The sequence below is a fragment of the Odontesthes bonariensis genome, chromosome 7 (genome assembly GCF_027942865.1).
Source record: "Odontesthes bonariensis isolate fOdoBon6 chromosome 7, fOdoBon6.hap1, whole genome shotgun sequence".
Classification (NCBI taxonomy): Eukaryota; Metazoa; Chordata; class Actinopteri; order Atheriniformes; family Atherinopsidae; genus Odontesthes; species Odontesthes bonariensis.
Genome location: NC_134512.1, coordinates 31557736 through 31582786, shown reverse-complemented (window position 1 = coordinate 31582786; position 25051 = coordinate 31557736). Strand labels below are relative to the sequence as shown.

The 25051-nt window shown below is 40.5% G+C and overlaps 1 protein-coding gene across 1 annotated transcript in view; it reads left to right on the top strand.

Annotated features, from left to right (window-relative positions):
• sntb2 (syntrophin, beta 2) overlaps nt 1-19029 on the top strand; it is a 40659-nt gene extending 21630 nt beyond the window's left edge. Inside the window, exons 3-7 of the mRNA XM_075470546.1 lie at nt 3402-3612; nt 9059-9201; nt 11210-11406; nt 14424-14614; nt 15522-19029. Coding sequence (XP_075326661.1) covers nt 3402-3612; nt 9059-9201; nt 11210-11406; nt 14424-14614; nt 15522-15614 — 835 coding nt within the window. The 3' untranslated portion in view covers nt 15615-19029. The remainder of the gene's footprint in view (nt 1-3401; nt 3613-9058; nt 9202-11209; nt 11407-14423; nt 14615-15521) is intronic.
• Nucleotides 19030-25051: the final 6022 nt, after the last annotated feature.

Here is a 25051-nt window from a genome sequence, read left to right as displayed (position 1 = left end):
GCCCTTGATTTCACATTATAACATGATGTTCTACTCACCCTTGCTTGTTGTTGAACATTTGGAGCTGTTCCGAAGATATTCGCGAGGCGTCTGGCTGCTCTCTTGAGATATTCGGCCATGAAACGGTTTCCTATGGGCAAGCTTATACAGGCACAAACTATGCTGTTTATAATTTATTAATTACTCTACACTAGCACTGATAACGTGGAGGTGCGTCGCTTACTTAAAAAAATCCGGGTTACTAATTTTGAATTTTAGCCGAATGAATAAATAGGCAGCAGGTCTGTGGGCTGTCTGTGGCAGTAGCACCACGAGGACGTCAGTAACACCCACTTTACGACGAAAAAATCAAAATTACAGTAACACGGAGTTTTTTAAGTAAGCGACGCACCTCCACGTTATCAGTGCTAGTGTAGAGTAATTAATAAATTATAAACAGCATAGTTTGTGCCTGTATAAGCTTGCCCATAGGAAACCGTTTCATGGCCGAATATCTCAAGAGAGCAGCCAGACGCCTCTCGAATATCTTCGGAACAGCTCCAAATGACCAACAACAAGCAGGGGTGAGTAGAACATCATGTTATAATGTGAAATCAAGGGCCCAATGTCAAAAAACCGGTCTTATCCTTTAAGGTTCCTTCCAACCTCAGTTTATTCTCATATCTCATATCCAACATGCCGCTTTCTCAGTTAGTTTGCATCAATCTTGATCTCGTTTTTCATTGATCTGTGGTGTTAATGCTAATAAATTCAATGTGTTTCCTTCGTTACTTAGAAAAATATAGAATCAGGCGGAAATTAGTAAAAACGGTGACTGCAGATAGCGGCGAAACTCCTTTGTCCTGATCAATTTTTATAACCTTTTCACCTGGAAAAACCAAACAAATTCAGACCGTAGCAGCTGTAGAATTGAAAAAAAAAAGGATATTAACAGACATGACAATTTTTTTTAAAGGATATTAACTGGATATTAAGTTAATTAATTACTGGCACAACAGAAGAGGTGTGTTTATCTCCCTGATAATAAGCACACCAAGCAGTGTGTAAAGTGTGTAAAGTAGAGTTATATCACATCCATTCGATGACATTTGTCGCGTGCTCTCAGTATTTTCCAACCCTTTTGTTGATGTTATACAATAATTGAGCATTTTTTTCCGCTGTGTGCATCTGCGGTTCGATCACAGACTACTTTACTTTCCAGCTTATTGTGTCTCAGGTCACAGCTGAAAGCCATCCAAGCGCTAACTGTCGTTAGACACATTTATAATAAAAACACATTTGATAGTCTGTAAAGAACAGCCACCGTCTATACAGCCATGGCGTAAACAGAGATGTTGATTCAAGAAGACTTTTCATTTACCACAGTGTGAACAGATAAAGGTAAATGAGCCAAAATAAGCTTGCTGTAGGTGTTTATTATTATTTCACTCAAGTAAATATGGATCCCAGCTGGGAAAATATTAATAGACAGTACTCTACTGATGCTATATATCCACCAAAGTCCTTATTGCTTTATGGAGAATTAGCAGATTCTCAGCATTATTTTTGCTTTACATTAACAGTCTAAAACTTATGCAGAATCCTGCAGCAAACACAAGAAAATAAACCCGTTTGATCTCATCTTTGTGGAGTTCTTGATAAAATGTATTTATTTTTTAATATGAGTATTCTCTTATTTTTCATTTTAAGAGATTACTTAAAAAAGATCTTTTATAGCATGTTTCATATATATTTGAAACATGCATTTTGATTGAAAATATATTCAAAATGAAAAGTGACTGTTTTTAAAGGCAAGGCTTTTTACGTGAAAGTATGTGTACAGGAAAAGGGAGAGAGATGGAGAGAAAGAGTGGGGAAAACATGCAGCAACCCGGGCAGCCTCTGCACATGGACCCCAAGTCATCTTTAACACTTGTAGCGTCGGCGCTGTAATTCTTAATTTTACCAGTCCTGTGCTTTCCTGCTCATTTCCTGGAAACTGTTCTTTATTTTCTCTAAACATGAGCTGGTATTCAGATCAAAAATACAAGTATTTTTCAAACTCCAAGAGTAGGTCTTAAAATAACCACAGCTGCTAATGTGTTGACACTCTGACAGAAACTTTTTAAGAATATGCAATTCACACTTCAATAGCAGCAGAGGTCTGTGGTTTTAAGTGCGTGCTTCTTATGTTTAAGTAAAAAAAAAAAAGGAAAAGAGGAAATTTGGAGCTGAAAAATAGTTCATAAACTGAGTTCTGTATCTCTCTGAATTTATTTTGTCTGTAAAAGATTAACAGAAATTCCTAATTACTGAGCAGATGGTTAAACTGCAGTTTTATCGCATGGAGTGAGTTGATTTGTGACTCATCAGATCCGGTCATTCTTTCACTTGTTCGCTCTCCATACCCACCTCGTCCTTTCCAGGGTCGCAGGCGTCCTGGAGCCTATTCCATCGGCCCGCCTGACACTGCAAATTTCACCACAACTCGCTGAGCTCTGTGTAATAACAGTAAATTGAGTTGAATTGGGCAAGACGTACAGCTTCAACAGGTTGCCACTCCATCACAGGACCAGCAAGACAGAAACACACTCACTCACTCCGCGATCATTTTAGAATAACATACATACTGACATACGTTCACTTTTAACACATTTTCATTGGGCTTTTTATGTTATTTACTTCCAATTTTTGGGAAATTTTGTGTAAAATTTCCAGGAAACTGTCTGAAAACCGCACCACTTACACAAAAAGTAACAGGGTGCTTGCGCAAGTCTTGAAAGTCTTAATAAGTATGGAATTTTGAAGCACTGTTTTCCAGACCTTGAAAAGTCTTGAATTTTGTGTGAAAGTCTTAATAAAGTATGGAAAATAAATGTATGGTAGAATTTTACAGTATGCTGAAAGGCATTGTGAAATGAGAAATAGGAACGTTAGGCTATAAAACTCTAATTTTACTAACTGGTCACGTACTGCATTAGCCTAATGGGATGATATCCAATCAACGCATGCTTAGCCTAGTCTGGCACATTTTCGTAACGTCACTGCTGAGGTTTATTGACATGTACTTGTGATTTTCATGTTTTGAAACGTTTTCATCAGTAAAAGCATAATTTACTGTGAATAATGCATTTGTTCATTGAATACTAGCCTATAAAGATGAACATTTCTAATAAACACAGTTGGTACAATCTCAACCAATGAAGTAGGCAGTAGGCACACAAGTTACAAGTACATAAAGTTCAGGTCTTGGGGGAAAAAAAGTATCAGTTTTAAAAAAGTCTGGAAAAAGTCTGGAATTTTAATTTGGAAAAAGAACAAGCACCCTGAGTAAGAAGTTGAGCTTGTCTGCTGCCATCATTGTTCACATTATTTAGCCCGATTCCTCTGACCCAGCTAATAATTCCCTCTGACCCATGTAGGCTGTTGGAGCTCCATTCCCCTGATGGCCAACACACAGTGGTGCTACGCTGTAAAGACGGGGCGACCGCCAACTCCTGGTTCACTGCCATCCACACCAACATAGCTGCCCTCCTGCCACAGACCCTGGCGCACATCAACGCCTACCTGGGGGCTTCGTCAGCTGCCTCCACGCACCCTCACCTCAAGCACATCGGCTGGCTGGCTGAACAGGTGTGTTCTGCTCGATACTGTGTTATACAGACAATAAATCCTGTTCTTTTGCTCAGATCTTCAGTTATTACATTTATGCAGCATTGTAGGGTCTCATAAAGTCTATAGCAAGTGAAGAACATACATTGTTAGTAGCGCATGCACTCGTAAATAAGCTGTTAAACAATTTATTCAGTAAACATGAAAAGTGGTGAAAACGGTGGAAAATCTGAACGTGCCAATAATATTTCATTTTTCCCTAATTTATGTTCTAAATTTAGCTATAGAATAGAGTTTTTCTTCCTATTTAAAGGCATAGGCTGTATATTAAAATGGACATTTTCACGTTGGTTTTAGATGTGAAGCCAACAAGGAAAAGCTTTAAAGTGAAATATAAATGAGCGCTCCTGAACACTGGGTCCAAAACATGTTTAGCTCCAATAGACTCGCATTCAAAGACTTCTTCTGTGAAATACTGATTCAGTCAAATGTTTCACTTCGGTGTCATTAACTAGAATCCCTGCTAATCTGTGTGCTGGTGGTCCTTAAATAGATATTAGGCTTCCAAGTATCACTCCAGCTTCTCTTCTTGTTCAAATGTGGTCACTTCCTGGTCCGAGAATACCAAGATGGAAAGAGTGAAATTTCAAAGTCAAGGCTCTATAATGCAGCAGTCCACAAACCGGTGGGTGCCGTCATGGTGGTTACCGCTACATCTGCTATACAGTCGATCTATAAAACCATGAAATGTCCTCAAAATATGAAAATTGGCTCACAAATCTTTTGTTTCACTATTTCCTGTTGTTCTGTTCTCTTAAAGGGGATAGAGAATCAAAATCGTCTTCTTCACGTTTTTGGTGTTAGTCCTGAGTCTCCCCGCTGTGGGGAGTACACACGAAGTGCCAGCAAGTGTCAGAACCTCTGTTTCAAGTACTCCCCTTTTTTTAATATCCCCCAGAAAAAGTGCCAATCTGTTTTTGTGAAAAAGTGACGTCACTTTTTCAGCAATCGCCCCCCCACACCCAAATCCACAGCCACCCCGTTTCAGACACGCCCCTTCGGTGAGAAGCAGGAACTGGTGTGCCTTCCAAGGCTGTGAAAGCGGACTACGATCGTTACATATTCTTCCCCCGGAAAGCAATGTTCGCGATCAATGGCTTTTATTTATTTTTAACAGCATCCCCAGTACATACAACCGCCGACTTTTCCTTTGCGCTGCGCATTTCACGGAGTACAGTTTCACAAACCTTGCACGATTCCGAGCAGGCTTCAGTCGGTAGATGGTCAGTTCCGACAGAGACAGACAGCAGCGAGCTGTGCGCTCCGCTGAGAAGGTGATCGGCTGCAGCCTCCCATCTATCCATGACCTGCACGTCTCCAGGACTACGGGGCGAGCAGGTCGGATCACAGCTGACCCTTCTCTATTTGCACCACTCCCCTCGGGCAGGAGGCTTCGGTCCATTCGGACCAGAACCTCCCGTCACAAAAACAGTTTTTTCCCCCTTGCAGTTGGACTTATGAACACTTCATAATCACCTCATAACCTGCCCCAGTCACTTTACCATCATTAAAATGGCACTAATGAAGCTGCACTGTTGTTGCTCTGTATATTGGATACTGTGTATTGTTGTACACACCTTGTACATTTTATATTCATATATTTTTATTCTTTATTTTTTATTATTATATCCTACGTTACATGTTTGCACCTTACGCCGCAGCAAATTCCTAGTTAGTGAACACTGTTCACTAACAATGGCAATAAAACGAATTCTGATTCTGATGAGCTTTCTTTTCAGTCAGTGTATTACTCTATAGCTCTGTTTTCAGTGAGAGCAAGGGCAGCCAATCAAGCAACGGCAACCGAATAGCGCCAGCACCTACCTGCATTTCATAATGAGGTTGCCAGATAAGCTCCGAAACGACGCCAATAAGGGCAAACGACGCATTTTAAACCCAGCATAGTAACAGCTGTTTCAGAGAGCCTTTTAGGGAGGTTCTGAGCCATTACAGACCCAACCAATTTTTTTTGGGCTACATATCACATCACAGAACAAGGATTAATGCCCCATTCAACCATTCTCTATCACCTTTAAATTTCACAACAGCTGCTAAAAGCAGTTTTATTGAGTTGAATCCCTGAAACTTTCGGCTGTGGAAAAAGGTTTTTCAGTTCTCCTCGCTGAGGCCTAAACATGCTTATTGGAACAAATATGGAGTAATACAGACATCAATTCAGGCCCCATCCACACGTAGCCGGGTATCTGCTAAAACGAATATATTTTTCTACGTTTGGACCTGTCATCCACATAAAAACGCATCGTAAACGAATGTTTTTAAAAACTCCGGGCAAAGTGAAGATTTTTGAAAACTCCGTTTATGCAGCTGCGTGTAGACAGAGATAACCGGAGTTTTGCGTTTTTGAACGTCACAATATGCGCCAAAACAACAACAAATCTGCTTTAAAGTCTAAAGTGCGACCTTTGTTTACTGAAGAAGCATGGATGCCTTCAGAACTGTGGTGGTTATTATTGTGCAGGCGCTGTTTACAGCCTTGATTTTACACGCCCAAGTCGTACTCCCAGAGGAATGGCGTGACAATTTCTCATGTCCCGGTGTCCTCACTCCTCTCGCTGTCGGAATTATTACGTCCTCATATCGAGGGGCAGTCCACTGTCATGCGATCACCTGTCCGTGTGCTCAAAAAAGTTGCATGCACACTTTATTATTTAGCTGACTAGGGCAGATGGCGCAAAACAGCAAATGCATTTGGGTTGTCAAGACAGGTGAAAACGCAGATGTTCGGTTATGTGTGGAAGGTGTTTTTTTCGAAAACGAGGTAATGTGGATACAAATTATTTTATAAACGGAGGGAGGGAGACATTCGGTTTTAAAAATACCCGGCTACGTGTGTACATAGCCTAAGACACAATTAAATTCAAGGTGGTTTAATAAAGATGTTGATATGTTTCACAGGAAAATAATTAATTGTTATTAATGAGCACACCCATTTTAAGAGAAATGTAGTTCACAGGTGAACCACCTTCTATTCTGTGGTTTTTCAGTCTAGTTTTCATTACTTTTACATCAAATCAAATCTAATTTATTTGTATAACACATTTCATGTACAAATAATTCAAAGTGCTTTACATAAAATAAAAGCATTGCAGCAGGGAGTGGAAGAAGCATTAACTCAAAGGCTGGCATTTCTGCTCTAACGTAACAGCCACAGCAACAAACAGGAAGTGCATGTTTTCTTGAATCAGCCTCGGTTCTAAATTTAAGCGCTCCCTGTAATCAGGACAAGTCTCAATTCATTCACAAGAACAACTCAGATTGGCATCTTTTCACTGTGATGAAGTGTCCACTCAAGCTGCCGTTGAATGTATGGATCTGTAGCTCTGTTTATCTCCACCGGTTTAAACAGGAAACGCAGATGGAAGTTTCCGCTGCGTTACGTTATTTCCCGTCGAGCCCACCTACTCACCACAGGCGCATTCATAGTAGCAACTGTCTGGTTGGCTGCTGTTGCGTTTTCCTGTGACACTCCAGCCGCGCGGGCATGACTCACAACACACAGGGGCTTGTTTTCACCATCACAAAATTCCTGTTTGGTCATCGGAGCGAGCTACTGAACGCATCTGCTGAATCAGTATACCAGCACACTGTTAACTCACCTGTAACTACTCAGCCTGAAGAGTTTGTTTACCGTTAGCAGGTGGTATATTATCATGTCGGCATTTTTTTTAATAAGAATCTGTTAGATTTGAATTCATCTGTTCAAATAAGCTTGAATGTGGAGAAAAGAGCCTTTTAGCTGCTTTCTGTGAGTGTTTTTTTAAATTTTTTTTTCATTGTTTTTATTGCAATTTTCATTTCCATACAACAAACGGTGTCTACAAAACTAAATCAAATCAAATTTATTTATATAGCACATTTCATGTACAAACAATTCAAAGTGCTTTACATAAAATAAAAGCATTGCAGCAGGGAGTGGAAGAAGCATTAAAAATACATAAAAGAATATAAAGAGAAACAAATGAAATAATTTAAATGAATTTAAAAACAGGCGACAGTCTAGATAAATTAAAAGATATTTCATGCATAGACACATGAGAACAGAAATGTCTTTAAAAATGTCTCCATTTGGTGAAAGTTTAATCTCCACTGGCAGTTTGTTCCACTTGTTTGCAGCATAACAGCTAAATGCTGCTTCTCCATGTTTAGTCTGGACTCTGGCCTGGACCAGCTGACCTGAGTCCTTGGATCTAAGAGCTCTGCTGGGTTTATATTCTCTGAACATATCACAGACTAGACACAAAACAAACAAACATGACAGCTCTTACATAGAGATGAACATACAGCACGATACAAAAGGTGGTGAATCAGTCTTACAGTACACGGATATCGTTCAAGTCCACAGCTGTCCTTTTAATAGGGGGGAGGAAAGTTCTGGACCGATATAGTCCAAAAACGGGCGCCATACTCTGTAGAACTGATCTACACTGTGATGTATGACGTTAGTAAGAAGTTCCAGAGGTATCAGTCAGAAGCAACCTTGTCACTGACCAACTGCAAAAGAATATTTTTCCCAGCCGCAAACGTTAGAATATTATACAATCTTTTGTTGGCTGCCGTTTTCAAATGGTCACTTGGAAGACCCAAAATCAGGGACATGGGGTCCATGACATGGGGTTTGATTACACATCCCTAAAAAAGACGACAACAGGGCAACTTGCAAAGTGAAGATTTCACCAAAGGGAGGAAATACTACCAACACGCAATAACTATGAATGAATGAATGTCGTGTTTTCGATCCACTCCGGACTAACGTCGGTGAATCTGAACCCAGCAACGTTAGCAACGTTAGCAACGTTAGCATGTCCTCGGCTAACACTGCAGGTAACTAACTAACAAACACTGCCTATCATGTTAGCCGCGAGTTAAATTACCCAGACCATGATAGGCGAATGTGTACCTCACCGTTGTTGAGTTTGTAAGGTCATGACTCGTGTTACATGTAAACTAAACAAAGTTGATGCTAATCGACCGGTTTGTTGTCCTTTTTCTCCAAATGAGAATCGATAAGGGAACCGACAAAGAACCGAATCGTTAAGCAGAATCGAAAATGGAATTGGAATCGTAAAAATCTTATCAATTCCCATCCCTAACGAGTGTGTCTGAAAGAAGCGTGAGGAACATCAACGGAGAAGTGACTGAATGCCACTTAAAAACCGACCGATGAACCCATTAATGATATGTATCATATGTGTAAAAATGGCTTTAGTGGCCCATGCATGTCAGGGTGAAGGGCTGTCGATGATCCTGCACCACATACTGATTTGTTGCCTTTCAAACCATCATTAATCCTCAACTCTAACGTACACATAGAGTGGGAAGTAAGGACTCTCCTTTAGAAACTTTGCTTTTACTTTGATGTGCTAATCGGCGCTAAATCCCTCTTCAGGTCCAGCTGGAAGGTGGACGGCAGCAGTACAGGCCGGTGGTCATGGCGCTGACAGATAAGGACATCCTGCTGTTTGAGTCGGTGCCGTGGAGCAGAGAGTCCTGGTCCATGCCTCTGCTCACACACCCACTGCTCGCCACAAGGTAAAGACGGCACGGCTGAACGTAGATCTTCTGTCTTAGCAACTATCATTTGGAAATCATTCCTTTAAAAAGACCTCAGGAGGTCTTAAAAAGTCTCATCGAGTCGTTTTTTGTGCTGAAGACGAAGAAGAATGTTTGATCAGAGTAAAAAAAAATAGGGATATAGAGATATCACTCAGTTGTAAAAGTATTACAGTCTGAAAAGGTAATAATATACACTAACTTTTAGCTTTACATGCCAGAAATGGACTGAGGCGGGTTTACTTTGGCAACTGAAAACTGTGCCCTGCCAAATGTTAGATCTGTACATTAAAGTCTAAAAAGAGGAAGGAAAGGAAGCTCAGCTCTGAATGGATATGACTGCGTTATACATAACCTGTGTCATAATGTTACAATACTTGTGGAAACATGAAGAAATATTGTCATCTTATCTTATTGCATAAGATGACATTTCAGAACCATTTTTCTTTTCTCCAAACTTGAAAAGAAGAAGTCGTCTGTGAGATGTGAATGTTTTTTCTCTTCTTTCGCATTTGTGTCACTTTTCTTTTGAGAGAGTGACTTTGATAGTGTCCTTCGTATTGTAACTCAACACTGCAGGTTTATAACCATTTTCACGACGCTTTTTATGCCGTTGTCGTCCCTAATGTTCGTCTTTCATACCCACAGCAGTGTTTATTAGCTGCACTTACCAGGTCGAGGAATATTAAACTATAAGGCATCATTACTGTTCTGTTCGTCCAGTTGCCCGGGAGGCTTCATACGATATAATTTGTAACGGTTATGAGTTTAACTGAACAAGTCCACCATTGATTATCTGCAGGTAAAGGGCAACTATTCAGCTGCGGATCAGGCAACTTTAATTAAAGTTTGTAAGTTCAGTACGTCCCTTAAACTTTCAGCATCCTGTGATATGCGGTAAGTACCTGAAACTCTGCAGTTGCTCACGTTAAAGTTTTTCTAACGACATGCATAGCAATACTTTTTTCTGATGACTTTTTTCTTTGATAAACACTATTTTGTGCTTCTTGTTTGTTTGATTCTCTGCATAACGAATATAACAGAACTGCCCTCTTGGTTCTAACAGAGTATATCTTGTCCAGGTTCATTATAATCGGGTGCTTTAATTCAATTAATTTTTTATTCAATTCATTTTTATTCATATAGCACCAAATACAACAAATGTCATCTCAAGGCACTTTAAGTAATAAAGTCCAATTCAAACCAAATGGAATTCAATTAATTGTAATCATAATTATTTATAAAATAATCCAATTCGTACACTAACCTTATATACACTAACCTGATATATATATATATATATATATATATTGTATATCTGCTGTCAGCTTATAAGGGATGTGTATGGTTTGTGCGCACACGTTTTTTTTTTACCAGAAATACAAAGAAAATTCAACTGATTTTAGAAAGTTGTGATGTTGTTGTTTGAAATGATGTGATGAAAGAACAAATAAATAACTTCTCTGTTTAAACAACTTTTTGACCATTAGAGTTTGGACATTCGGGGACATGGTGTGCAAAACATGAAGGCTTGTAGCGCTAAGCTTGGCACAGATTACCATCGAACTCCGTTAATAACCATATTTAGTGTTGAAACTGCTCTTATTATTACTAAGCTGACCCTCAGCAGGAACGAGACCTTTCAGTTCTGCTGCAGAACCATAAAAATCTGAGGACTCTGCTCTGAATATCTTTGGGATAAAATCAGATTTTCTACTAATTGATTAGAAAAAGGAACATATTACCCAGACGTTAGATGGAAAAGCGAATGTGAACTTTGAAATATAAATGAGAAAAATGTCGGGTTACAAAGGGTCAACTGGTTACTGAAGGTGGAGAGAAACTAATGGATGTGAATATTTTCAGGGCTGTTTAAAACCAAAGAGCAAGACGGATGTGAACACTGACAGCAGCGTAACTGCGTCATCTCCAGCTGTGTCTTTTTTATTATTAACTGTGTCTGCGATCTTCATGCTTCTCGCCACAGATTGGTCCACTCTGGCAGCGCCCGCGGCTCCCCCTCTCAAGGCTCAGACTTGGTGTTTGCCACTCGGACGGGGACGGGGCGGGGCATCGAGTCCCACATCTTCAGAGTGGAGACTCACTGGGACCTGTCCTCTTGGACACGATCTCTGGTGCAGGGGGCGCACGCCGCCGCCGAGCTCATCAAAGAAGTCTCCATTGGTGAGTGACATCACAAGCCGTCCCGAGGGACATTTTTATTTTCAGTGAATCTAACTGAAATATGAATAAGAGCCATTAAATGATCTCAGAAAGTCACAGAAGAGCAGCAGAATCTGAAAGTAAAACCTTCCTCTGAGTTTCTGTGGGAGGCTTCTTAAGCAAACGACATGCTGTAGTTCGTCCATCAGAGGGAGGTTTGGAAGTTTGCTCCCCTCAGGCTGCACAGGAGGGACGATATCGTGCATGTGTGGCCATACCTGCTGCCACACCACAGAGCACAGCAGCTCAGATTCTAACTTTATGATGGCAGAGTGACTGAGCTGTATGGGAACACCACCACATCACAGCTCCCAGCAAGTAGGTGTCTGCTGATGCACAAAGGTTGAAGACATAATACATTAAACCTCTGATTCCAAAACTGAGCAATACACCACACCATAGACCTTTGGTGCTATGAACAACAAAGGCAATGCATAAATAAGCACATAGTGAAATTTGTAAAAAGTTGTCTATTTGGTTATATTTCTTCTTCTAAAAAAAAAGCTCTCGTGCTACTGCTAATTGACAACTGGCGCATTGCCTAAAGATTGTAGATATTCATTTTCAATTCATTTTTATTTATATAGCGTCAAATACAACAAATGTCATCTCAAGGCACTTAAGTAATAAAGTCCAATTCAAGCCAATTGGAATTCAATTAATTGTAATCCAATCTCCCGTCCTGAGCGTGCCTGAGGCGACTGTGGAAAGGAACGACTCCTTTTTAACAGCAAGAAACCAGAAAGGGGGGGGGGGGGGGGGGGGGGGGGGACCACTGTAACGCCATTCAAAGGATACCTGTTGGAACAGGGAGACACGAGTTAATGACCACAATAATGTCACATTATGTACAAAAAGAGAGTAAAGTGAGGAAAGGTGTGACAGATGAGGCCCCCCAGCAGTCTGGGCCTATAGCAGCTTAACTATGGGATGTTTCAGGATCACCTGAGCCATCCCTAACTATAAGCTTAATCAAAAAGGAAAGTTTTAAGCCTGGTCTTAAAAGTGGAAAGGAACATTTAGTGGCAGCTTATTCCACAAGAGAGGGGCCTGATAACTGAAGGCTCTGCCTCCCATTCTACTTTTAGTAACTCTGGGAACCTCGAGTAAACCTGACTGAATAGATAAGAATATTAACATAAAGAAGATCACATTAACAATGCAGATCAAAAGTCTCTTTCTGGACCGAACAGAATCTTTGTGCTTATGAATGAATAACACCATGTGATGCAGTATCTGTGAGCTGTAGTTATGGTTCCTGATCTGTGTTACAGTCCATTCGTGTGTTTCAGTTCACTTTGTATTAAAAACTACTTCAACAACACCACAGACCTCAGAAACACTGCATAAATGAAAAAGTATCCAAATGAAATGTATTTTATTTGTGTTTCTTTGTTTTTTTTATTGTAGTTCTAAATTGGAAGATTATTGTGATCTTGAAACATTAAAATGAAATTATATTTTATTATTTTTCGCCGCTCAAAATATGCGTCACACTCTCCAAAAGCCGGTGCATGCCCGCCAAAATGCCGTGCATTTATCGAGACTTTCAACCCCAGGTTGGCCAGGTGTGGAGAAATGTAAGAAAAGAAAAATATCTGAAGAAAATGAACATTTAATGATGCCTGGGCAGATTCCTTAGAGAGAGGGGCTTACCAGCATGCCTAATTTGTGGTGAGAAAGAGACCTTCAACTCACCGTGTTTTTCTTTATTATTATTGATATTATTGAGTTCAAAATGTGTTCATTACATAAATAAAATGTCATTTTCTCTGTCGCACTTCATGGATTTCGTAATCAACACACTATAGTTGTTTAAAGGTAAAAAAGCAATATCTTAATTTTTTTGTTGTCAAAAAGTATTTGCGGCTCCCAGTGTTTTCTTTTCTGTGGAAACCGGGTCCAAATGGCTCTTTGAGTGTTAAAAGTTGCAGACCCCTGACCTAAAGGATGTGGGTTCACCTTTGTGCATGACGACGTCATGCTAACAAATCACTGTCAACTTAAATTGAGCTTTCAAGGGAAAATATTTGTTGACAGACTAAGCTTGGGCCTGATTTTCCTCCTGTGAGCATATGTTAAGTCGTTTCTGTCGTTAGATAGCAGAGCGCTCGCTCTCACTGCGACAGGAAGCTCCTGACAGCAGCTGCCTCGCAACAATCTGTCGCAGCTCAGAAAGAGCAGCACTGTGTCGGAAAAGCAGGAGCGGGAGCCAGCAGAGGGGAATGTTTCCACTCTGTGCAGAACAATGGTTGGCTGCCGGAACGGCTCTGGAAAGCCTCTGCCTGGTTTCATTCTCCTTCCCCGTCCGGCTGCCACACAAACGCACAGTTGTGCAGGAACATTCAGGCCATTCAAGTCACGGTGAAACACTTGGAAATGCTTTCGTATCAAATAACCTCACAGTCATGCTCCGCCATGCTGGCTGAGGTTTATATAAAAGATACGCTTGTCTTTAGGCTGCAGCTTAACAGAGTTGCTTGTGTAAAAACTTGATTTGTCACAATATTCATTTGATCTCTGAGTACGTGGGTCAGTTTGGTCGAGTCTGAGAACAGAAGCTGGATGTTGGAGCCGCTGATCCTTTGTTTCTAGCCTTTTTCAACATAAATTCATTGCTATTAAGTTTACATTTTATTTTCACAACTATTTAAATGTCATTTGTTGCTATTTCAAGTTTTTTTTTAAGTTACTTTTAACATTCACGTTTGGCTTTTTTCAGTATTTATTCCAGAAATTAATCTTTCTTGAGCAGCAGCGTACTTTTAAAAATACATTTGACCATTTAAAAGTTTTTCAATATTTCCCGACAGTTAAAAGACCAAAGCGCTCTTCAGTTAGTTGAGGACGGACAGTAAATCCTGTCTTTGCGCTGCTCTTTCCAGCATCGTCCTCCGCATACTTGCACTCGGACGTTTCTCTTGCTGGCCCATCCGTGCGCCAGCTTATCTTCTTCTCTTTCTTCCTGTCGCCTGCAGGGTGCACGCTGAACAGGCAGGATGTCCGGCTGACGCTGCACTACGAAAAGGGTTTCACTGTGACGAGGGAGCCGGCCGACCCGACGGGGGGCGCCGTGCTCTACAGATACCCCTACGAGAAGCTCAAGATGTCTGCTGACGATGGAATACGCAACCTTTACCTGGACTTTGGTGGTCCAGAAGGAGAAATGGTAAATTAAAAAATAAATAAATACCTGAACAGGGATATTGAATTTGTTTGGCGATTGTATCTTTTTTTTTATCAAGTTATCCAAAGATTGTACTTCTCTCAGACTGAAGTACAGGAGCTGTGTGTGTGATCTTTGGTCTAGAGAAAACAATCACTCAGAGTCTGTCGACACTTCGGTATGTTGAAGTGAAATGTGATTATGAGACGGCAGACCCCATCCAACACAACAATAATCCAATAAAAGATGAATCCAAAGACCCAACCGTGTAGATTTATGTCAGTAGATGATATTTGTGGGAGTTTTGCCTCTTATTGAGCGTTGAACATTTTTGGAAAGTGAAGCTCAAGCTCAGTTAGTTCCTCCTCTTTCACACTTCCCTACGTCCCACTTTGAAATATTTAGGTTTTTGAATAATGAGATTTAACTATAACTGTATTTTTCTCTAGGTTCCATCTCATTTCAAATGGTTGAAGTGATAGAAAATCCCTAAATCCCAAAGTTTTCATCTATTCAAGGCAGAAAAAATCATCATTTTAGATATTTTCAAAGTCAATTTTCAGTATTTTCACACTTTAACATCATTTCGCAGCTGTATTTTTCATATCCGGGTAGAAGATTTGTTTATCATCGTTAACGTTTTGCTCCTCTTTATTTTCCAGTGTGTAAAATCATGCTGGTTATTATGGTTAAAAATAAAAGCTGAGGAAAGCACCAAACGCATTATCCAGGTGGAAATGGTTGCTTTCATTGTTTTATACTTTAAATTCACAGACATTCATGTTATTACATCTTACTTTGGTTTCTTGTGCACGTATATATCCGTATTACACAAAGATCTCTGTTTCTATTTATTTTGTCTTCAGTACATTTCTAACTTCCTCCTTCCTTCCTTCCTTCCACCATCCAGGTGTTCGACCTCCACTCGGGTCCAAAGCCGGTGGTGTTTGTCCTCCACTCCTTCCTGTCGGCCAAACTCACCCGCATGGGTCTCCTGACGTGAAGTGACCACCAGCGGCAGCACGAACACGAGGATTTCTTTTTTACATTTTATCTCACTTTTCCAATCTCCCCATTCACAGCTGAAGTTAGGACCGAGGTGGCGCTGCAGGGAAAGTTTAACCCACGAGTCTTTTTGTTGATCGTCTCAACAATGTGCCTTCCAGCTTCCCCTCGGCCTCCTGCGACCATCTGCGCTGTGAGGCGAGGTTAAAAGGAACCGGCACGAGGTTGAAGAAGACCACTTCACCAAGCAAAAAATAGCTGTTAGCGGTCTCTTAACATTCCACATGACTTTGATTTAAATCTCTTTACGATGAGCTGATGTGATGCGACGACAGATGAGATGCAGTGACGTGCTTTTGAGCTCTAAAAAGCAAAGTGTTACTGAAATATGTCAAAGAAAGGAGGGCTTTTTTCTTTTTTTTAGATAGTTGTCTCACAGCTGAGCACAGATTGGTAAATGCTCCATGTTTTTACTCTGCCTATCACCCCGTAACAGCCTTCCAATGTACTTTGGGCTCTTTTTAATGTGTGTGTGTGTGTGTCTGTGTGTGTGTGTGAAAGGAAAACACAGTTTTAGAGTCACGGTGCAGTTTAGCTGAGCAGAGATGGTGTGAGTGAGGAACCATCTGTATGTATGAGTGTGTGTCTCTATACTACACGCTTCTGTCTGCACATTATCCCAAACTACTGTTGTAATCAGGGTCGCCAACTGTGCCTTTTTGCATGTAGTGAAAGACACTCTTTATAATGTTTTTATTTTTTTTTATTTCACATAATAAGAGGATTTTAAGCTTTGGACATGCACAAGCAATAGTATTACTCTTATAGTGGAAATCATGTTACTATGTTTGTTTTTTAAAGGGTATATCTCCTGATAGCATGACTTCCTGGCGCTGAGCTCTGTATCAGATGATGATATAAGTCACAACAGTGTGTTACCTCCCCTGCTTCACCTACACTTACACATCTTTTCCGTCTCCATGTACCCACGCCCTATGCTTTAGAGTACCTGTCTCTCATTTCCATCCGAACAACGACCTCTCTCTGGCAGAGGACAGTTTAATAAGCTGGGCCTTCACACGACAGAGCTACCAGCTCACCTCCCAATAACCCCGCAGTGACTTTCAACACAATGCCTTTTAAGCCTATCTTGGCCTTTTGTTTCCATCATCATAAAAAGCAGATCCAAAATAGATATGTCTTATTTTCAGGTTGACAAAATCTGAAGCTTTTCTCTTCAAAGATCATTAATGCACCAAATGACGGGTCGATGTATGTTCTTTCCATTTCCTTGAAACTGGCTTAAAATTCTGGCCGCTGCTAAAACTTTCCGACCTAAGGCAAGCGAAAAGTCCTTTTTTAAGTTTAAAAAAGTTGGCATATTGTCCATAAAGTCACCTCAGTTTAGGTTATAGTCTCAGAAAACCAAAGAAAGTTTGAGATGATAGTCCCCTCGTGAAGTTTTCAACCTCATTTTACTGTCTTCATGGATTTGAAGAAAGGTTTTTTTTCTCAGTTTAAAGGTTACAACATGCGAGTGTGATTATGAATCATTATCTCAGGTTTAGCATGAAACTAAAATTATACTCTGAACTCGATGTAATTAACCAGCCTGATAAATTATTCTTTAAATAAGATATATTCCATTTTACATATCCACTTCATCCTACTCAGGATTGCAGGGTAAACATTTAGTAGTTTTTTTTAATTTTTTTTTAAAGGTACTTAAACATAACAAATAATAAAAAAATTGTCAACAGTCAATAGCGGTGGAGACACTGGCTTTCCTGCTAAGCTAGGCTAGTTAGCTTCTAGTGTGATTACTTTTTTAGTATTACTTTTGTTTCCACCAGATAAGCTTTAGCTCTCATTTTCTCCAAATAAAGTGTCCCAAATTCAGTTATGAGGGTGTTGATCTATCCAAACTGAGTTCAGAAATATTTGGTTAACTGGGGGAAAAGGGGCTAAATTAGCCTTAGCTAGGGCTAACAGCTAGCCTAGCTAGCTAGCCTCCTTTAGTGGGGGCAGAACTGCTGCAGTTTGGTTTTTACAGCCAGTTTACTTGTGTATTGTGTGAAGAAAACTGATGCAGGTGGATTAAATGTAGAGAAAACCCCTTTTTATAAGGAGCGTGTACTGCAGCATAAAATAAATTCTATTTACAATGTTAACAAATGAAGTTATGGCAGAAATTTCCCAAATAAATGCAAATGGTACACTGAAAGGATCTTATTTTGAATTACACTTACTGCTAAGTGATAATTATTTGAAGTAAGACTATTTTAAAGGTTCTCACAGAGCAGGTGTTCATTTTGTCTTTACACTACACAATGAAGACAGTAAAATGTAGTTGAAAGCGCTGAGAAAAGCCAGAAATATGACTGGTGATGATCACTTCAATAAGCAATAAATAATGAAAATATATGTTTTATATTAATAATTATTAAAATCCCTAATTATGTGCATTTTTTTTTCATCAAAATTGAGGTGACTTGATGACATCCATAAATTAATTGCAGTCCTCTCCCCTTCATTTGTATATTTCCAGTTTTAAACCTTGATTCTTTAAAGTTTACTGTAATAAACCCATTGTCATCATCTTTTAATGGTTCATGTTGAGTTATTGCTCAGCAGAGCCTCTGTTCTTTTGGACCTCAGACAATGTACCATTGTGTCCACTGACCATGCAACACAGAAAACAAGAAGCCCCCTCTGAGCTTGAATAAGGAACACAGTCACCCATCTGAATGACCTCTATTTTGTTTTGGACTTTATGTCCTCTCGGTTGTTGGAACAGACTTTTTTGGGGCTTTTATTTGAAAGTGAAAATATAATAATGTATCATTTCCATTTAACTACTTGCTTTAAAGCAGAAGTAGGCTTTGCTTCCCTTTAAGCGTCACATGTATGGGGGAAGTTTGAGATCTATTTAGCTCAGAATATAGTTCCTGCTGATTTTGAAGCTGTTTTTTAAATTTTTTTTTTAACAAAGCTCTTAATTTCATGTCAGTCATGTTGCTGTGACCTGATCTGATTGTGGGAAGTTGGTCCACTCTAAACAAGCTACAGGCCGTCCCTTTATTGAATCAATGCACCAACCCGTCAGACTCCTCTAAACCTGTGAATGTACACTTTTAATCTCCGTACCTTTTCTCTTCTGAAATTGTGGCTCTTCTGTCTATGCAAAGCAACGCTTCAAAGAAGGGGTTTTTGGAACCAAAGGTATTATCTGTGGCAGCTTGCGTCCTACACAATCATGAAACTCAAACGTAACAAGGAGGATAAAGTGCTGCTGCAACGATTTGTCATATGCAAAGTATTTTAGACTTTCTTCCACAGTATACGATGTATGATAGCAATGTAGTTGTCTCAAATGTAAATACCTACCAATAAAACAGTTATAAATTAGATAAGTTCATGTGTCCTTTTCTTATTTAGACATTACATTCTGTAATATATAGCAGAGGCCCACAATCTTTTTCTGCCTTCTTAGATACCACCTGCTATGTTTTGAGTTTGGAAGTTTTTTTTTTAATAAAAGTTGGCTTCTTACAGTTTTATTTCAGTCAGTTTAACAATTTTTTTATGCTATTATGAAAATGTTGACCATTTATGCACTTGTTTCAGAATTTTCCATCTGCTGTTAACTGTTTTTAACAATCTATTCAATTCTTCTTCTTGTTACTTTTAGCTTTTTTGGCATTTTACTGCATATGAGCTCTAAGTTTCAAAAATCCCCATAGAAGTTTGTGAACCTTACAAATGTTTTAAAGTAAACTTATCTTTTGTCATGCGCTTTTCCTGGCCTGGAACCTACAGCACCCGGGGGCTGAGAAGTCCCAGCTCACAATTTTGGTTTCCAGTTCTGCACCACACCGTTTTGCTTCATGGTCTCTTGACATTCTTGTGGATTTTTCATGGCGTCTTTGTGACCTCTTCAACATGACACAAATTCATGTGGAGTGCTGTAAATGTGGAGGGCCCACACTGAGATTTGTTTTCATGACAGTGATGTTACATACCACAACTGCGGGAGGAGATGGTGAAAAATGTGCCAATTTCTCTTGTGTTACTTTTAAGTTTGTCACTATATTGGAGTGTAGAATGGATATATATGAAGGACAAAGGAGTTTGAACTTGTTTTGACTGAAGGAATTAATTTTATAGCAAAAATACCAATTTATGATCCAAGGTTTTGAACAGGTGTGATGTGTGGCCACAGCGTGCACATCTGATGTTGCTCACAGTGGTCCTCAGTGTGCTCAGAGAGCTTGTGTGTATGCCTGGACCAGTGGTGTCAAAAGTACACACATTTGTTACTTAAAGGGACACTATGTAATAAATTAAGTCATTTATTAGCTCAAATCAACATATTCATTCATAAGTTAGTCCTCATTGGTGTAAAATTATCTCTGTCAACAATCTCACTTATCCTCCTGAGTGAAGAATAACTTGTCTGTATCTACATAGAGCGGGCAAGCTCTATGGAGGCTGCCATGTCCTTCTGGTCTATGAAAAACGACGAAGTGCCGAGAGGGACATGAAGCACTACAAATCGCGATTTCCCCGCCAGGCCTGCAATGACGTAATTTCCGCCGAATGGCTGATTACAGCTGCTAATGGTAAATAGATTTTATCTCGTAAATTATCCCACTAATAATGCATTGATTGTTACCAAACTTCTGCCGTAGTACACATAGGCTCTTAACTCACAAAACGAGGCATCAGAAAGTTTGTAAGTTTACCGGGAGTTTATTTGAAATAACACTTTCCAGCAACTACACACCGCTGCTAACGCTACCGCTGCGTCGACGTCACTTCCGGTAACTCCCGGAAGTGACGTCGACGCAGGCTGTCAACTTCTGTTATCTGACGTGTTATCTGTCATCTGTATTTATAGTGTTATTGTATGTGTGTTATGTAATCCTTTGTACTGTGTGTCTTGATTTATTTTTGTTTGTATGGACCTTGAGTCTGAAGCTATAGCTTCTTGAATCTTGACACATACCGCCTGCCGTAGTTCAAGAAGTTGCAGCGCACATTTGAAAACGCGAGGCGCTAGAGAGCAAATTCATTTGACTTTGCAAAATAAAATTGCACCACTAGATGGGGGAAGAAATTACACGGTGTCCCTTTAATGTAGAAGTATAGATACTGCAGTTTAAAAACACTCTGGTAAAAGTTGAAGTATCCACTTGACCTCTTTACTCAAGTAAAAGTAAAAAGGTGTGTGCTCCAAAACATACTTAAAGTATAAAAGTATAAAGTAACCTTTAAATTAAAAAAAATAAATAAATAAAAAACCACACACAAAAAGGTAGATGCCACTATATGAATTGCAAGCTTAATTTGAAAACTCATTAGTTCCACATGTGGCCCAAGACAACAATCATAAAACCATTACTGTCACAGACAAAGTCACTCAAGGAGCATGTTCTTTCTCAAACTTTATTGGAATTCAATTACACATGAGGTAGTATTCAAGAGAGGTAGGTCGTGAGGTATTCATGTTCGTCCCATCAAAAAAACAAAAACAACGTCTTACTGCCTGAAAAATTCAAAGAAAAAAGATATACACACGCACGTTCCCCCCTTTGTCATAGCTGATGAGGTGTATGGACTCACAGGCAAAATGGGGCCCAAAGGCACATGAGGAAATCTGAACTGAGTTCATTGAGTCCACAGACAAAATGGACGAACCAGAGTTTAATGAGTTCACAGCTGGTTAATTTCAAGACGCCTCCGCGCGTCTCCGTGCAAGACACTGAGATACACTGAAAAACAAGCTCTTTAACAGTTTCACCAAATAAGGTAGATTTGATATGGGACCTTACAGTCAGACCATATCTTTTGGCTTTACGCCTGGACCAGTGGCCTTGAATCTTCTTTAAAAGTAAGGGACTTTCTCGCCCCGGGAGAGAGTTTTCCCATTGGACCACAGGCTCTCCCGGAAAATGCATTTTCTGTAACTGAGACGGACCTGATGACAGAAATAAAGATTTCCTTTGTTCGACTACGTCTGTTTCAGCAGCTTTCTTCATCACTCATTTTTTACACCGGTTTTTGAAGACGACCTCTCTCAGAATTTACTACACTGACAGTCAAGACAAAAACGTTATATGATTCATCCTATTACACTTGTTCACACTAGGTGTGGATGGCGCCACTGATCTGTATTGGATGGTGCACATGACGTGAAATACATAAACATTAAACTGAAGCCAAGAGTAACGAGGCTGTTTGTTTTGAAAATGTAAGGAATAGAAAGTACAGATACTTGTGTGAAAATGTAATGAGTAGAAGTCAGAAGTAGGCAGAAAAATAAGTAATGGAGTAAAGTACAGATACCTATAAAGTGTACTTAAGTACAGTGACGACGTATTTGTACTTCGTTACTTGACACCTCTGGCCCAGACACATGAAAAATTAGAGGGAACATTGTTCACCAGTGTACTAGCGCAAGACCTTTTAACGCAAGTGGCAAAACTCCTCTCCCCACAATCTGGACTTTGGAGATCTCAATGTGAGAGAAAACAAACCCGGATCCAAACCACGCCTCTGGTTGAAGTTGCAGGTCCCACTGGACCATAACTGGTCTGTCGACCCTGGACTGAGACTGACATCATCGAAGCATCACGATGCCTACCGGATCCAGAGAATTCTGGACCCCGTTTCGCTGACGAATTGCGAGGTTTCTGCGCACAATTCCGCCCGACCGGGGTTTGAATTGCGTCGCATGTTGGCAAAAAAGTTCAAACCAACCGAACTCTGCAAAAAAAAAGAGAGGCCAGTTTGCCACAACAGCCTAACAGTGAACCAGGACATAAGGACAACATTCAATACGAAGCAACCATCCAAAGACTGTGTCAAGCGATCACCACTCAATTTCCTACCAAAATCAACATGTCCCACATCTACACCTGCAAACAGAAACCCGGTGAAGGGACTGAGGACTTCGTACATGTCAGCATCTGGATTTTTGGATATGTTTTTGTACTTAGTTATTGGTATTTTTATTCCGTGCTCTTGGTGATTTCTTTATTTAGATTCAGTCTTTGTTTCACCTTAGTTCTGTTTATCAGTATTCAGTTATGTTTTATTTCTCCTTGTGTATTCCCTTGTTTGTTACTCCTGCTCTCTTTCACTCACCTGCAACCCGTTACCAATCAACCACCAGTTCTAATCCAGCAATCACCTCCCCAGTATATATGTCTTTCTAGTATATTGAGTGTTTATTTCGAGCTTATTTTCAGGCAGATTACAAAATAAATACATTTCCATAATACATATGAATTTACATATTCATCTAGAACAAAGGTAACAGGAATCAATACTCGCTCGAAAGGGAATGAGATGAAGTAAAAATACTTATTTGCTCCCACCCCCATTCAAAAATTACAATTTATATGGATGCGTCTTACATACATTGGCATAGTTTTTAACTTTCAACCTAATTTTCACATATTATTACACATATCTTTTTTATCTCTTATTTGATGTTAATCACAATTTATATGATGATAACATAATAGCCCGTGAATATACATTTCAAAATTTCTTCAGTTTTGTATTTTGTCATTACTTCCACTTTATATCTGGCCTTGAACTGATGAATAGAAACAGAATAGAATAGTTCAACCACTCCTCGCCGGATCCTCGTCTATACCTTGGTCTTTTCTTGTCTTGTCCCCTGATCTGTATCCTAGTCTGCATTCCTCGCCTTTATGTCACGCTCCTTTCCCTGGTGATGGCAAAATGAGGCTTTTTGAAGCATTGAATCATTTTGAACCATTGTGTCATAAAGTGGTTCACTACCCGAAGCTTCATTCAATTCCCTTGGGTGACATCTACTGGCAGTAGCGATCGTTGCAACAAATGAAGCCCTGCGAATGTGATGCATCTCTTGTGTATATAATAACACTTATGTATGTATGTGTGTTGTACATATGTGTTTTTAGTACCTCATTAAAGATTGAGTAATTTACCCTTGAAACAATAATAATTTAAAAACAATGTGAAAATGTTTTGGTTTGTCATTCACATTTTCTTTGGGAGTGTGCTTGGTGTAATAAAGAGGGTGCTTGTGTTACTTCAGGTGTTTTTATTCAAGAAAAGTAGTTTTTGCTCAGTAGAAGAGCTCAAATGGTTTCTTTTTTTTTTAGACAATTTCTCCAGCTTTGGAAAATACTTTCACAGGGAACAGAGGAGGCTGGTGTGACAAGGAACTGTTTGGCTCAAAATATTCCCACACTTGGGAACGCTTCCTCGATGGTTGCTCCATGAGAGAATAATCCAAAACTCAGAATATCAAAAAACGAGAGCCGTTCGTAACGTATAATACGTGTAGAACGGGGACATGAACCGGGGCTTCAGCCATCTTGAATACACTGAATCATGGCAAACATTCAAAGCTCCGCTATCAGCTCGAAGCAGTCAGCTGACTCGGTCTGAATGAAGCAGTGAAGTGGTTCAAACGTCATTGGTGACGTCGCATGAAGCGAGCTCCGGCCCACTGCTTCACTACCCTGTCGAGTTTGAAGCGTGCTTCGAAGCTTCGTTGTTGGAGGTAACATCACTACCTTTCCCTGGTCCTTGGTTTTTCCCCGTCAGTCCCCTCTGCTAAATATTCAAGTCTGTTTTGTTATATTCTTAGATTTGTGTTCAGTTTAGTTTTTTATAACTCCAGCTTTGCTGTGCCTTTTGTTTATCTTTGTTAATAAATCCCCTAACGTCACCTTTGCCTACCGTCCGTGTCTGCACCAGGGTCGGCCCTAAACACACCATGACAGTAGGATCCGGCCTACAAAAGGACCCAGCAGACCCTCACATAGGAGCCTAGCAGCAGTGTGAGTTGGCCTTAAGGAATTTATATGGGGACGTTGAAATCCTGCCCTCTCCACTGCTGCTGGAGGAATTGGGACTTCCCACTGACCTGGACGCTATGCGTCTAGCGGAGTCCACACCTCCATCCTCCTCACCCTGCCGACGCAGACGCCGCTGTCGCCGCCGACGTGACCACATGGTTGCACCTCTGGCGAGCTGGACCTGCGCCTACTCAGCTTTCCCGGTGGATCGTGTCAACGCCGCCTCATCCTTCACGGTGGGTCGGTCCGACGCCGCCGTCTCAGCCTTCCCGGTGGGTCCCGCGGCCGAGCCAGCTAGCGTTCCCCAGCCTCAAGAGCTAGCTCCCAACCTTCCAGAGTCTCCAGCCTGCCCGAGTCTCCCAGCCTGCCCGAGTCTCCCAGCCTGCCCGAGTCTCCTAGCCTCCCCGAGTCTCCTAGCCTCCCCGAGTCTCCCAGCCTCCCCGAGTCTCCTAGCCTCCCCGAGTCTCCCAGCCTCCCCGAGTCTCCCAGCCTGCCCGAGTCTCCCAGCCTCCCCGAGTCTCCCAGCCTGCCCGAGTCTCCCAGCCTGCCCGAGTCTCCCAGCCTCCCCGAG